This window comes from Odontesthes bonariensis, chromosome 11 (assembly GCF_027942865.1).
Source record: "Odontesthes bonariensis isolate fOdoBon6 chromosome 11, fOdoBon6.hap1, whole genome shotgun sequence".
In the NCBI taxonomy this organism is placed as follows: domain Eukaryota; kingdom Metazoa; phylum Chordata; class Actinopteri; order Atheriniformes; family Atherinopsidae; genus Odontesthes; species Odontesthes bonariensis.
The window spans coordinates 17,862,956-17,878,599 of record NC_134516.1 but is presented as its reverse complement, the minus strand read 5'-3'; the positions used below and the strand labels follow the sequence as shown (position 1 = coordinate 17,878,599).

The 15,644-nt window shown below is 41.2% G+C and overlaps 1 protein-coding gene across 2 annotated transcripts in view; it reads left to right on the top strand.

Annotated features, from left to right (window-relative positions):
* The first annotated feature begins 473 nt into the window (after positions 1 to 473).
* The window catches only part of cckbra (cholecystokinin B receptor a), a 46,981-nt gene continuing 31,810 nt past the window's right edge, over positions 474 to 15,644 (top strand). Inside the window, exon 1 of one of the 2 annotated variants that reach the window (XM_075477803.1) lies at positions 474 to 968. In XM_075477803.1, the coding sequence (XP_075333918.1) occupies positions 836 to 968 (133 nt within the window). In that variant the 5' untranslated portion in view covers positions 474 to 835. The remainder of the gene's footprint in view (positions 969 to 15,644) is intronic. The other variant, XM_075477802.1, reaches the window with a different exon arrangement.

The following is a 15,644-nucleotide window of genomic DNA, read 5'->3' as shown; positions in this document are numbered from 1 at the left end:
CAATTAAATGTGCAGATAAAGACTCCCAAGGGTTAAAACAACAACTGATATTTTTCATGAAAGAGTTTATATTATGTTCTATTGTGAATAAAATATTAGTTTAATATTTATTTATACATTTTACAACTTCTTTGAAAAATGGGGTTGTTTTTTCAATTACAATTAAATGTCATTTTTTGCATGTTTTACTTAACTTTACAAAACTGTCTTTTCACCCCTTTTTTTGGCCCACAAAATTGGTGCTTAAAGCGTCTGAGATCTCCACAAGTTTGAACAAAACCTGCACTCACGTATCTGTGCTTTATTTATAGGTCGGCCGTCATCAACACCTACGCACGCACACCATGTAAACACCTTAACGAGGTTATTTTCAGTCACTAAAAGCGTTCATGGTGGGAACCATCCTTCAGAGAAACGACCCTCACTTCCAGTCTTTGGTGCAGCACCGCAGCTACAGATGAGAAGCCCCCCGTGCGCGGCTTCAGACTCAACATATAGTGCCGGTCGTGAGTTGAATGAAGAGGAGGAGGGAGGGAAGAGGCGCGCGCGCGTGAGGAAGAGGAGAGCTCCTCAGTTGCCTTAGCAGCGCAGCCTCATTCCTCCACAGTCCGCTGCTTAGAGCGCTCCTCGCGACTTAACATCAGTTTAACACGTGCGGTCATTGTCCAATTATTGCAAGCTGCTGATTCTAGGACCGGTTCACTCTACTTTGAGCTCCCTCCAAGTTTCTCAACGCCCCCTTCTCCGGCTGGGATGAAGAAAAAGGCGAGTTGATCCAGTTTGTGCGCAGGTAGAATAACAGCGCTGCTGAGGACTGTCTCCGTGCACGGAGAGGATGGCTCTGCAGGCGGTGAACGGCAGCGCGCGGGGCTGCGGGGAGCAGGGGAACCTCAGCGTGGAAGTTACCGAGTATAACATGAGCTGCGCCAACAGCTCCGACCTCCCCGGACCGGCCGCCAGAACCTTAGGTAAGACCCCGACCCAGAACCTTATGTAAGACCCCGACCCAGAACCTTATGTAAGACCCGGGATCCAGATGATCCAAACTGAGGCGTTAAACTGCTTCAGGCCTGCCCCCATAAACTGATCCTTTATGAACAAATACCTTTTCTACATTTAGAATATGTTTTTTTATTGCAAACAGTCTCTTTCTGTTTTTTTTTTTTTTTGGAATAAGATGTCCATCAACTTTCACTCTTCTTCTCATAAAACTAAGTCTTACAGCGAATATTTACAATAAATAATTACAGACTGCCGTCTATGACTCATTAACTCATTAAAAATGTAATTAACAGACTTAATTTTATCATAAAACTAAGTCTTATAGCGAATATTTACAATAAAGAATCTAAAATAATCACAGACTGATTACCTCATTAAAAATGTAATTAACAGACCTAATTTCATCATAAAACTAAGTCTTATAGCGAATATTTACAATAAATAATTACAGACTGCCGTCTATGACTCATTAACTCATTAAAAATGTAATTAACAGACTTAATTTTATCATAAAACTAAGTCTTATAGCGAATATTTACAATAAAGAATCTAAAATAATCACAGACTGATTAACTCATTAAAAATGTAATTAACAGACCTAATTTTTTCATAAAACTAAGTCTTACAGTGAAAATTTACAATAAAGAATACAAAAATAATTACAGACTCATTAAAAATTTAATTAACAGACCTAATTTCCTCCCAGATATCAAACCCACACACATTTGCCCATGCTCTATCTGTGTTTTTACCAGAAGATAATTGTGTTCTGTTTAAATCAACTTCTCCGGTCTGGGTGAATGCAATCAGTCCCCCAGCAGCCCCGTTTAACGCCGCCTCCCTCTGTTTCAGCAGCGCCGGGCGCTGGATGGGCGAACGTTGTGAAAAGTGGTTTTAATTCAGGATGTTTGTTTATGCTCGCCTCTAATTCCGAAGAGCTAAAGGAGATTAAAGCCGGCGCTGCAGGAGATAAGGTCCCCGACTCCTCCGTCAGGACACCGGTTGAACATGGGGGCCGACTTCGTAATGAGCTCTAAGCACGAGCAAGAGTTCCTATTAATATTTTGCCCTCGCCTTGGCTGCGGCACTCAAAACATCTCCAATCGTTCCCCTATAAATTATTCGGCCGGTCCTCCCTCTGTGCTAAATTACTTTTTAAGACCTTGTATGTGCGGAGGTCAGGCACCTCAGAGGCAGCTCACGCACCCAAAGATGCAGTCGGTGTTCATGTTCTACTCTCGCAGACCTCTTCAGGTCAAAGGGGAGCGTCAGAGCCCGGTGATGCAGGTCTGCTGCTGCTCACAGGGGTCCACACCTGGGCCAGGAAATTAAATCCCACCCCCACTGCCTGTGGAACCAGATGTATTGCTCTTTGCTTGCAGAAGCTTACAGAAATCATTCAAGGCCAACAGGAGCTGCTGCCTTCGTGTCTGTGCTGGATTGTTGGGACGCTGTTTCCACGCCTCACATGTTTAGATTCAGCCCGTCACGGAGCTCTGATGTTTACACCTGATTTTACATCTAACTCACCTCGTGTTGCTCGGCCCACTTTGTCTACACGTAGAGGCTGTTCTTAGCCTGTTTCCTCCTTATTTATCTGTGTAAAAGATAAGTTCCCCAGAGCCTGTGCTGAACCGGGGGGAAGGGCATTTAATTTAGCTGCTCCCTTTGATTGGAATCAACTTCAAAATCACTTCAAATCAAAGAAGCTGATCTCTTTTGGGACTTAGAGGCAGAAGCTTTGAAACGACGATCATTCTTATCGTTTATGTTTTTCTCATTTCACTTTTTATTTTCATGTCTGATTCTTCTGCTTTTTAGTTACAATATTAATCAGAATATCTCACAACCGCTGCAGCAGAAACAGTTGATCACATTACAATAGATCTGTAGTGCTCAAATAACTCTGGCTTTTATTCTATTATATTCACTTTTACATACTTAATTCCTCTATAAAGTATCACAGTATAGTAAAAGAATCTCCATCCCAGTGGCCTAAACCCCATGATGTCTCCTCGGCTAATAGCAAAGACTGTCATAATAATGAAATTCTATGCTGTTATTAACATTTTAATTGGCTCTTTGCTCGTTTTTATGCCACAGCTGGTTTAAGTGTTCCAGGCTCATACGAGTGAATCACGGTAACGTGTTTCCTCAGTTTATAATAATAACCTCAGTTTTCTGTTTATCTGATAGACTCGGCTCAGATGTGGCTTTATTTTAACGTGCTGAATGACAGACTGTTATCTTTGTGTCTCAGTTGTGTATCTTAGATCAGGTTTCTGACTGGTTATTACACGTAGCTTACCGTGCACGCTGTGCAATAAGCACCAACCAACTAGACTAACAGCAGCAGCAGGAAGTGCACAATATCCGCCCCGAGTATAACCTCTGCTGTTAAAAAATGGTGGTAAATACTGCTCACATAAAAGTGGCTTGAATCTGCTTTTGAGGACAATTTCCACTCATGCTTCTGTATGAGTGGACATCAGCCATCCTCAAAAAGGCCATCAGTAACTTCAGAGACTCCGATAGCACCAATGAAAACTTTTTATATGCCCGCCCCTTAGCTAACACTTTAGTGGAGCCTGAATCTATTGCGACTATAAAGAAAAGTAATGGAGCTAAAGGACCTGCTGTGGTGTGGAGACCCCTTCACTCATTGAACAGAGACGCCCCCGGGCCGACTCACCGCATTAAGTTAAAGGCTGCCTACTACTCCCACTACTCCGACTAACTTTAACTTTTTTTAAGTTCCCGGATGCATACTAGATTCTCTGAAATGTTGGGTATGCATCATGAGGTTACTACTCATACTCAAACTACCCAAGATGCAACGTAACGTGACGTCGCCGATCGGCATTTCCTGTCAAAACGGCAGTTTCAAGCTAGCTACAACGAGGGTAGGTTCACTTCCTGTTTTCAAAACAAAAGCACCAATTGTATCGTAATGGCTTTCCCTGTGATAAAAGGCAACAGGTATTTTATTTTGTGAAAATAACCGGAAGTGCGTCGCTCACTGCGGCTAGCTTTAGTAGCGCCGAATTCGTGGGAACAAAATTGTAAATAGCCGGTATTTTGTCAGGTTTTCAACACGTTGGGGATCTAAACGACTACTTTCTCACCTGAAAATGTTTCAAATGTTGCTTAAGTTTACAGAGTTTAGAGCTTAAGCAAAATCAGCTTCGGGCCGGCTGATTTCGGCTCGGGCAGGAGCGAAATGCATTGTGGGTAAACACTTTGCATACTGTCTGATCGATGAGTATGTGTGGGAGAGAAATGTCATGAAATGGCTTAATTACATCGTGTGCCTTGCTGTTCGGTTCATATGAATATTGTTTAAGGTTAGAATGAGCTTGTTTACGATAATGGCGAAAGTCAGGCGCCTGAGAGAGATTTGGGCTTGAGCCACGTACGCACTGTATGATACAGAACGGTATAAAGGCTTGGCACAAACTGAGGTCAGAGGGAATTTCCAGACATTCTGAATGCACATGTCTCTGTGACGGTTTGTTCAATAAACTTCCCCATGAGAGGCTGACTGCGCGGATCCGACTCCTTTTTCTCCACAACATAATGGTGACCCCGACGTGATCACGTCATGACATTTCTCTCCCACATATGTAGTATGTAGTATGTAGTATGTAGTATGTAATTTGAGGTTTCGAACACAGCCAAAGTCTCTGTTTGCCTTTGGGAGGCAAAACTCAGCTTTAAAATCTTGTGTTTCAACTTGAAAAACAACCTTTTTATTTGATAAAAGGGTGTGCCCACGTCTGTCTGACATGACAGTGACATACACAAATATTTGTATTAGGGCTGGGCGAGTTCACTCGTTATTATCGCGTTAACTTGTTAATTATTTAACGATAAATATTTTATTGCGCATTAACGCAGGTTTTATTATTGTAAAAGTCTGTTGAATGCATCACATTCATAGCCTGGCTGACGTGTCCACAATCTCGATGAGATGGTGGTCTGGGAACTAGGTGTGCATTTTCTCGTATTTGAGGCGTGGTTTACGAATGCCTAGAGCCGTTTATTGGGCGCTACGAATGTCTATCAAATGGCGTCTGGTTCTTCCCATGCTGCTTTGCGCGCGATTCATAGCCAATTGTATCACTTATACCAGATGACGACAGAAATTCGACGAGAAAGAAGAAGAAAAAAAAGTAAAATAAAAGTAAACTTGCGCTCTAAGCTACTTAAAACACTTTCTAAGGCTGCATCGAACGGTAACGTTGTGTCCGCTGCCATGTTGGATTAACACTCTACAAGCTTCGGTGTAGCGCATAGACATCGTCATTGTCTTGCCCCCCCCCCCGTTCTGTGATTGGTTCCCAAACTCTGGCAAAAATAAGGGCGGTGGTTTCCAGGCTGACTTTCCAGTGAGAATGAAATCACGCGCAAAGCAGCATGGGAATTCCCAGGCTATCACATTCACACAGTTACAGCAAACACCACGAAGCATAGAGTAATAAAATAAAAATAAACTAGCAGGTAACATCACCGCTACAGGTGCTCCTCGGTCTCTGTGTGAAGCTCACGGAGCTAACCGGCGCTACTTCCTGTTTTACTTGTTTCAACATAAAAGCACGAATTTCAAAATAAATGAAAAAAACTCCTGCATTTACAGCCAAGTTGAATTGTCTTCTCAGCGTAGTAGTTCCAGTCTAAAATATCACTTAAAGGCAAAACACACAACTGATAGCAGCAAGTCATTCAAGGAAACAGACAGTGGAGCGAGGCTTCTACATAAAAACTACAGAAAGATGCTGATGTTAAAAGTGTGTTTGCACAACAAATGTTATGGCACTTTCATTCATATGGCAGCACATTTAAAATAAAACTAAATGCTAAAGGCTACACACTACTTTTGGATTCATTTTTGGATTTTGTGTACAAATGCGATTAATCGTGATTAATCAAGAAAATCATGTGATTAATTAGATTAAACATTTTAATCGTTACCCAGCCCTAATTTTAGTATCTTCCAGCTCTGAGAAGCTTCACTCTTCACGGTGCAGCTGTTTCTGAAGCTGGAGGTTCTCACTTTGGAATAAGCTCATTAAGTATCTCTTAAATATTTCAGGTAACCTTTACAAAGAAAAATGGCCATTTACTAAAATAAAAAAAAATCAATATTGGAATATAAATAAACCAAAATTAGTAAGGGTTGAAATTCTGCGGCCACAGAAGAAGACAGGATGCAACAACATGAGTTTACTCTGTCAAACAAGGAAAATAACATGAAAATATTACATTTCTACCAGTTCCACCCAGCTGGGCCTGTTTCAGCCTGATCCCAGTAGTCAGATCACATAATTGGAACATTTTGGAGCAACCTGGCGAGGCTGAACAATGAGGAAACTTATCAGTTCGCTCCACGAGTAACAGCTTTAAGAAAGATCTCCTCAATAATGGCAGTATTTATCTGTGGCGCCGTTCGCCTGTTTTCTGGTTTTATTAACTTATTAACCAATTATGTAGCATCAGATTAAATGCATACGATGAATGGTTAAAATCAATTAAAAAGAACACAGATGTTATAAATGTTGCATCAACTGTCCGGTTTGAGATTGTCTTGCTGAAATAAGCAAAGCTTTACGTGCTTCATGGCTACATGTAGCTCTCAGCCTGTAAACCAGGACTTTTTTTCTACAAGTGGACCAGTAATACTGACAGAAGTGCAAGGAAACCTGTATTATTGGTGCATTAATATGCTAAATCATGTCTTTATTCAGCTCAGTGCTGCCTGAGGACCCAAATATCACGTCCATTAAATTTTTGTTTTCAGACTTTGTGATAACATGTACAAGTTCTTCGATAATACCCATTATAGTATATACTTTATTTATATTTAGTTAGTTTATACTTTATTATGCCCTTCAATACCTTAAGAGATGATGAAAGATGTTTCAGGAGGTGTGATTTGATTTTTACTCTGAACTTCTGGGTGTAGGAAAAAGTCCAATTGGACAGACGGAAGCTGCTGGCTTGGTTTACAAAATAATTCATGAGATTCAAGGGGAGAGCCGAACGTGTAATTCAATGAATAAATCCCCAAAGAGGCAGCTCTTGTAATAGCTTTGGGATGCCGGCTCCTATTTTTACCACAATGTGGTGAATGAAGAACCCAGAGAATCTGTTTTCAAGTTTGAGGTAAAATCACTTCATTTCTTTTCTTCTCGTAGATTTGAAAAATAACAGCTGCATCAAGCACATTAGAACATGAGCATGAGAACGACACCTGAAACGGGCCGTAAAAAAGTATCTTGGTATAAAAACATGACTTTTTAATGTGATAAAGTATGTCATAAACACACCTCTGGCATTTGTGACTGAAATAAACCGTTTGTAAATTGCTTGAAAATTCAGCTTTATGAATTTAACTGTGGACAGATATTCTGCATCTGCAGACGCAGATATGTGTGCTTCTCTATCCGACTGACAAACTGTTAAACTGATCATTAATGCTGAGAGACTCATCAATAACTTTCCAACCCTTAAATACTAATTTTGTTAGTAATAATTACAGCTGCATTTAATGAGCTTAGTCTTCTTCTTTTTTTTTATCTAATTAAGGTTGTGTACCTACTCTGACTTACACAAAACTCCCTTTTTTACCATTTCTGCTGCAGTCGGTGTGTCTTATATCATATTTTACCATGAAGGCACACACTGCTGGAAACAGGAACTGAGGCTGTGTTCAAAACCGCATACTACATACTACATACTACATACTACATACTGCCATACTGCCATACTGCATACTCATCGATCAGACAGTATGCAGAGCGTTTACCCACAATGCATTTCGCTCCTGCCCGAGCCGAAATCAGCCGGCCTGAAGCTGATTTCGCTTAAGCTCTAAACTCTGTAAACTTTAGCAACATTTGAAACATTTTCAGGCGAGAAAGTAGTCGTTTAGATCCCCAACGTGTTGAAAATCTGACAAAATACCGGCTATTTACAATTTTCTTCCCACGAATTCGGCGCTACTAAAGCTAGCCGCAGTGAGCAACGCACTTCCGGTTATTTTCACAAAATAAAATACCCGTTGCCTTTTATCATAGGGAAAGCTATTACGATACAATTGGTGCTTTTGTTTTGAAAACAGGAAGTGAATCAACCCTCGTTGTAGCTAGCTTGAAACTGCCGTTTTGACAGGAAATGACGATCGGCGACGTCACGTTACGTTGCATCTTGGGTAGTTTGAGTAAATGAGTATTAACAGAGAGTCTCTATTATGAGGAGAGGGAAAACTGGCGGCTATTTCCGGGTGGTACTGCACTCTAGGGGCGCCAACGAAGCAGTGCAGAGCACGCCGAACTCTATGGTGGTACTATGAAATCCACCTTAGATGCAGCCATTGCTTTTGATAGAATTTTTTATATTTTTTCATTTTAATTTTCCTAAAGGCAGGATAAATTATCCTTTCAAACGGCACTTGGTTTGATTTTTTAGACTCACTAGATTTGTTTAAAACACACATTTATTGTCAGTATTGCATCCCGAGTGACGTCACGCATGTGGCATCACTTTACGGCATGGTCAGTCCTAGCGCTGAGCTAGCAGAGAGGTGTTAGCTCAAATAGTTACAGATTTCAGCACAGCCCTTTTACATACTCTCTGACTAGCCTCTGGTTTAGCTTTGGTTGTTGTTAGCGGCACCAGGTTAGCACTCTGGCACAGTGGACGAGTGCCGTAAAGCAGCCGGTCGTAATCAGCCGTGCGTTCTTCAGATTCTGTTAGCTAAATGCTAGCGGATACTGACTCGCAAATGCCAGACCTGTAAGAAAACAGAAAGCTACAACTCCCAGGTTATTGTACTTTCGATATAAATCCACATCCCTCTGTCAGAAATCACAGTATTATTTTCAGGTTTCAGCCGTTAGCGGGGACATTTGTTGAGTTATTAGCGCCAGCCCTATGGAAAATGGTCATTCTGCACTCGCTCGCCAGCGCCCCCAGACATAATCAACTGAACTGCAGCCAAATTTTTTATAATGGGGCGAATAGGAAGTGGAACGGCTGTCTGTAAAAGGGCTGTGGTATTAATCTCATGATGCATACCCAACATTTCGGCGAATCTAGTATGCATCCGGGAACTTCTCGCTTACTCAAACTCGAAAATTAACTCAAAAAGTTAGTAGGAGTAGTATGCGGTTTCATGGCCCATGCTAGCTAAAAGGTTTTTGAGTAATCTTGCTAACAAACAGACAAAAAGTTCCCTTTGTTCTGCCTTCTGGCTTTAATCTAAATTCTACAGCATATTTAAGTGTCTAACAATTACTGACATCTAGTGGTCAAGTTGGAGAAAGCAACCATCTCAAATGCCATTCTCTCACGATCCAACAACAAACTGCGCTTATGCAGATTAGTTGTAGAAAAAAACAAACAACCTTTTATTAATCTGAAGACCTTTGTCCTTCATTTCCAACTGGAAAAATCTACATTCATCTTTAGTCCTGTTTGCTACCGCTGCCCATCCCAACTGGCTTTGCCTCTCTGTGTTTACTTCTCTGAAGCAGGCAATCGACATGCTAATTCCTGTTTTTACATTGCGTAATAAGTATGATCCTCCTCACAAAACTGCATTAAAACCACTGATTGCACCACTGCCTTCGTTGTCATGTGACCATAAATCTTCTTCAAAGTGCCTTTTATTGCGATAACATGGACGCTCTTTTGTGGCGAAGGACAAAAAGAACGGTAACAGGGAGTAAAAACATAACAAAATGAGATATTCATAGTTTATAATCATCTAACGGGAAGTCGTTGCAGTTATTGGAGAATTGGAGTGATGCGTTTGCTTGTTGCTTGCTGAGTTTGTTGGACATTTTGTGAAATACTGCAGCACGTTTGAAGTCTTTCTTCCTACGTATCTGACAATCATCGGGCTGATTATGCAAAGTCTGTCATACCGGTAGGAAGAGATGAGCTGACGGGGCTCATGCTAAAGTAAAGTCTTCTTCACTTGAACAACATCAGAGGTGGAACTTTGGATTTGTGTAACGTTAATCAACATTAAAGCTGTGTATTCCCCATGCAGCTACACGTACAGTTCAGCGTAAAAATGAAGATGCTCTGCTCATTGTTAGCTTGTGCAGCTATCATAAAGATTACTTAGAGACATAATTAAATGTAAGTGAACAGGTGCTTCTCTGTGTCATGATTTATTTGCATGAGTCTGACATGCAAGCCTAATAAGTAGCTGAAGTATAGAAACTTAAAGCCCCAGTAAAGATCTCCAACATGTGATTTCACTCTTAAACACGGCAGCTGAAGCCTGTAGTGTCTGGCAGTCAGACAGAAAATCACTGGACTGTAGATCTTGAGGTATTTCGCCAACATGGAATGACTTTTGGACACTAAACCAGTGTATAAAGAATAGTTTCTGGCCAGCCTGACTGATGAATATGGGCTGGTATCCTGTTTCATGTCACCGTCTTTGCAGAGACAGCAGAGTGGGCACGATTAACTGAATTTGTCACCCTGAGGAAAGGCTGCGATGCAGTTACCGAGCCTCTGTTTGTGCACTAAGTGTTTGGCTTCGAAACAGAAATGAGCTCAGACACGTAATGCACAAGTGCCAAAATGCCATGAAGATTCAGTTTGATGCATATTTCTGTTTTGGATTCTTTTATTTGTACGATTTTATGTCAAAACATCCAGTTTAGTTTGTTCAATTATGCTAATGAACAATTAGCAGCTTTGCAAAGCAATGTGCATGTGTGAATGAGTCTCATGGGTAATCTGATACGGGCTGAGCTTGTTCATGCACTACAAATAAGCCTTTCCAGCTTCAAAATTTTAAAGTAGTGCAGAATCAATATTAATCTCTCATGGGGTGGCATTGTTAGAGGACATGTTCATCTGAATTGTGCTGATGATGCATGTTGTAACTTGCCTAAATGTAGTTATAAAACACAGGTGGACTTCTGCATCGTAAGCAACAAACCTAATTGCTGCCAAAGGACTCATTAGCTGAGACTTTTTAAATACCCAATAAACCAGTAAATCAATCTGAAATCAGTTGGGTTTATTTATGACTGGATCCACAAGCCATCCGCCAAATACCGCCGGACAAAGTCCAGTCAAATCAGCTTTTTATTCAAAGTAAACTCCAAAATGAGGAGGTCAAAAAGCTCCCCGTCTGGATCTCTTCATTGAATCTTTTAGGGAATAATACATGTTGTAAAGCCCCCTGAGCTTACATTTGCAGATAGAAAGGAGTATTGCCTGATCAGCTGAAAAGGTCTGAAAAGATAAGAAGCGCTTTGGGATTTTAGAAACAGGCGTATCGGGAGCTTGGACACAAGAGGAAGAAGGAGCCACCGTTTTCCTCTGAGCAGGCATACCAGGCTTGTTTGTAGGAGTTTACTCACAATTCCGAGTGTTTACTAGTTGCTATTGAAATGAATCCAAAACACAGCCATTCATGGCAATAAGCAGAAGGATGTTTGCATGTTATAACCAGTCGGCTCCTGTTGAGAAAGAAAGAAATCAGCTTCAAAACAGCCTGGACTGAGTTGAATTAAGACCTTTTTTCCTTGTACTTTTTAGATGGTAAATTACCTCAGAACACAATGTCTGTGTTATAAACTGAAGTTGCATTTGCTGTGAAAAATGTAAAAAACAAAAGGCAGTGATTTACAAATCTCATGAACCAATATTTTTATTCACAATAGAAGGTAGATGACGTAAGTATTTAATATTTAATGAATAATATGAGCTCATCTCGAGTCTGACGGCAGCAAAATGTCTCAGAAAAGTTGGGACAGGAGCAGCAAAAGGCTGGGAAAGTAAGTGGAACTGAGAGGAAACAGCTGGAGGAACATGTTGGAACTAATTAGGTTAATTAACAACAGGTCTGTAACATGAGTGGGTATAAAAAGAGCACCTTAGAGAGGTAGAGTCTCTCAGAAGTAAAGGTGAACAGAGGTTCAACAATCTACAGAAACCGTGTCGACAAATTGTCGATCAATTTCAGAATAATGTTCCTCAGAACATAAAATCATCAAAGGATTCAGAGGATCTGGAGACATCTCTGTGGCCTTCAGGCAGCTCTGCATTAAAAACAGACCTGATTCTGTCCTGGAAATCACTGCATGGACTCAGGAACACTTCCAGGAATCATCGCCTGTGAACACAGCTCACCGTAACATCCACAGATGCAGGTTAGAGCTCCATCAGGCAGAGAAGAAGCCACATGTGAACCACATCCTGCATCTATTCCAGCTGCTGGACTGACCTGCCTGCAGTCCAGATGTTTCACCACCTGAAACACTTAAAATACAACAAAGAAGATCCAGGACTGCTGAGCAGCCAGAATCCTCCATCAGACAGGAACGGGACAACATTCCTCTCCCAAAGGTCCAGCAGCTGGTTCCCTCAGTCCCAGATGTTTACAGATGTTGTTAAACAGTTAAACTATCCCAACTTTTTTGAGAAGTGTTGCTGCCATCAGATTCAAGATGAGCTGATATTTTTCACCAAACAATAAAAAGTCTCACTTTAAACATTTGAGATGTTTTCTGTGTTGAATAAAACGTTGGTTTTTGAGATTTGAAAACAGTCGCATTCTGTTTTTTTATTTACATTTAAAGAGTTAAGAACTGTTATGTGGCCGTGTATCTTTGGTGATCTGATCACATTCAGAGGCAGAATGCAGGTGGGCCCTCTCCTCCTCTCATTAAATTTTTTTTTTAAAAATCAGCAGTTCGTCGGGCCCCCAATTCTAATCCATTTGGTTTGCTAAAGGCTGTTGGCCAAATGAACAGGTTAGGGTTAGAGCGTGGAAGTAGTCAATGGTCAAATGACACGTGATTAACTCGTGATTGGAGCCCATAAAAAGCACGCTAATGGAAGTATGAACAGCATCTATCAATCCTTCCTTTAGGAAAAAGTATTATGGGGCCATATTTATCTTTTAATGGCCAAAAAGTCTTACCAAGAATGTAGATTTACCTCCTTTTAATATCGTAGAAAAGCTGGAAGTATCTTAACATACTGAAACAAAACAAATGAGTGCTTTCATTGACAGCTTTTCACCAAAATACATCACGTGTATCGGAGATGTTCAGCAGTAATGGTGAGCACATTACTGTCTAAAAGCTGAGCTTTTAAGGCGTTTTCTCACAGAATTACACACTCTGTGTGTCCAAAAAGTTTCTACAATGGCTCAGGCTTGCTTTGATGTTTATATGCAAACTATTAATGCTCAATGTGGGGTTTTTTGAGGACACCACTCCTAAAATTGCCAAATCTTCCCCTTGGTCTTGTAGTCAAACAGGTTGAGATTTGCCTCTGCTGAGAAGCTCTCTGTGAAATTGTTCTTAGTCATACAGGAACATCATCATTCATGTCAACAGATGTTTTCTAATTCCATGAGAAAGTCAGAGCTTAGAGCCTTTTCCAGTCATACAGGAACAACATCTCCTTTATATGCCTTCACCACTGATTCAGGACGATGTTGTTTTCATACCAACATGCTTGAATATTTTAATTAATTTACCAATCACTTCATGCTCTTTCTAAAGTCCTGAGCATCTCATCTCCTTGGTGACTTCAGGGGTATTTCCAAAGCTTTGTAATCTGCTGTGTTTCTCAATCAAAGTGGAAAAAGGGATCTAAATATGGTGGGATGCCCAAACTCTTACAGGATTCTCAGCTTTATGCAAACTGGACCAGTCTGTGTCTTCAACAGTCAACAGCTTCCTCTTCATCACAACTAGCTGCTGACTCCTACAAGTTCCTCGTGCACTTTCTGACTCGTGCACTGCGTCTCAGGCTACCTCCTCACTTGTAATTTGGACAGTCATTTCTCACAGTTTGGACCGTTTCATCGACTCACAGGGGCTTTCTATATGAAATACAGCCTCGTGGCCAGCTTCTTATTAAAAAGATAGTTCAAAGCTCTTTTTTTCTGCAAGCTCTTAGATTTGCATTGCACATTATTCATGATCTACGAGAGGATTTATTCATGTATCGTGCTGAGATCCAGCCCCACCGATCAAGTCGTAAAAGCACTTCTTTTTCTCCACAACCCCACAAGATATGACAAAGCTCTGAAACGGCTGCATGTGCCTATAGAGTTAATCTCTTCCTAAAGATAAAGCAATGTGAGGTGATGTAATTAAACTTTAATGAATCCTGCGGGGAAACATAAAACCGTCTGCAGCGCAGCAATCAACAGGATGTGCAGCTCAAAGGTTAAATAAACACACCCAATGCTAACATAGCCAGCAGTGCATGTGTTTCAGCCATGTGGTGACCCCGCCCGCTGCACGCCAGTCTCAGGGCTGCACGCACGTGTGTGCAGTGCATGGAAACCAGTGGATCTGAACACACCTGTCACGCTTTACAAAGTCAAAGGAACCAAGGGTATTTGTCCTGCTGGTGCTCAATGAGTAGATAATTCAATTATTCAAAATGCATCAGATCTAAATCAGCAGTTAGATGCTTAATATGTGGAACTCAAACCTAAATGTGTTGCACTTTTATCTTTATATCTTTATGAGACTGAAACAAAGTGCATGTTGATATTGCATTGAGCGTAATGTCGATCTTCAGAGGATTTCCTCATCAAAAGAATAATTCATATCTTTCAGGTGAGGGAGGTGATTAGCATGCATCCCGAAGTGTCCTGGGTTCAGATCTCACTGGCTTTTATCTCTGCAGAGACTTCCCACTGGCTGCAGTGTCTTGTGTTTCACTCTCACTGCAGCTTAGTGGTTCCTCGACATGGACCTGAACAATCAGATCCCATGCAGAGCCACAGCCACAGAGAGAGACTGTGGCTGACGGCCTCAGTAATAAACTGGACACTAAACTGGAGAAAGATGAGGCACTACGCTGATGTGAAACACATAGACCTTCTTTTTCTACCAGGAGAGAGGCTGAGAACTAAGAAACCACACGATGTTAGAAAGCACATTATAGATTTACACCTCCTGCAGCTGTGAGAGAACCCAAAGGCACAAATTCCCTCCTGCTGAGTGCTGGAAACATCTAGAATGCATCACAACTGGCCCAGAACTTTAAAGCTGCTCGGCTTTCACACCCAAATTAGACTCCTCCTGAAACAACAACAAGCAATGGCATTAGCTTGTGTTATGGGAACAAAGATGAAGGCAATGCTTCTTTGGTCAATAAATCTTACTCACTGCAATGGATCCGCTCGTGTAGAAGGTAAAGAAAGAGTCAATCTGATGCTTTGCTGTAATGTTACATGCTTCATAGAGTTGTTTGCATAGTTTTATATTATTTGCTATAGTTAAGGTAACCATTGCAAAAAAAAATCTAATTTTATGCAGCCCAACGCAGCCACAAGTTGTATTGAAGTTGAAGGGTTAAGTGCACGTATTTTGGATGGAACGTGTATTCTTTTGGAAGTCCAAAGTCGGTCCTCGAGGGCCTCTGTCTTGCAGGTTTTAGATGTTTCTCTGCTTCAATAGACCTGATTCAGATCAACGCATCATTAAGAGGCTTGTGGAGAACTTGACAATCTGTTGAAAAGATCCATTTAATCTGAATCAGGTGTGTTGAATCAGGGAAACATCTAAAACCTGCAGGACAGCGACCCTCGAGGACCGACTTTGGACATCCCTGTCTTGCAGAGGGGAGATGCCGTCCCA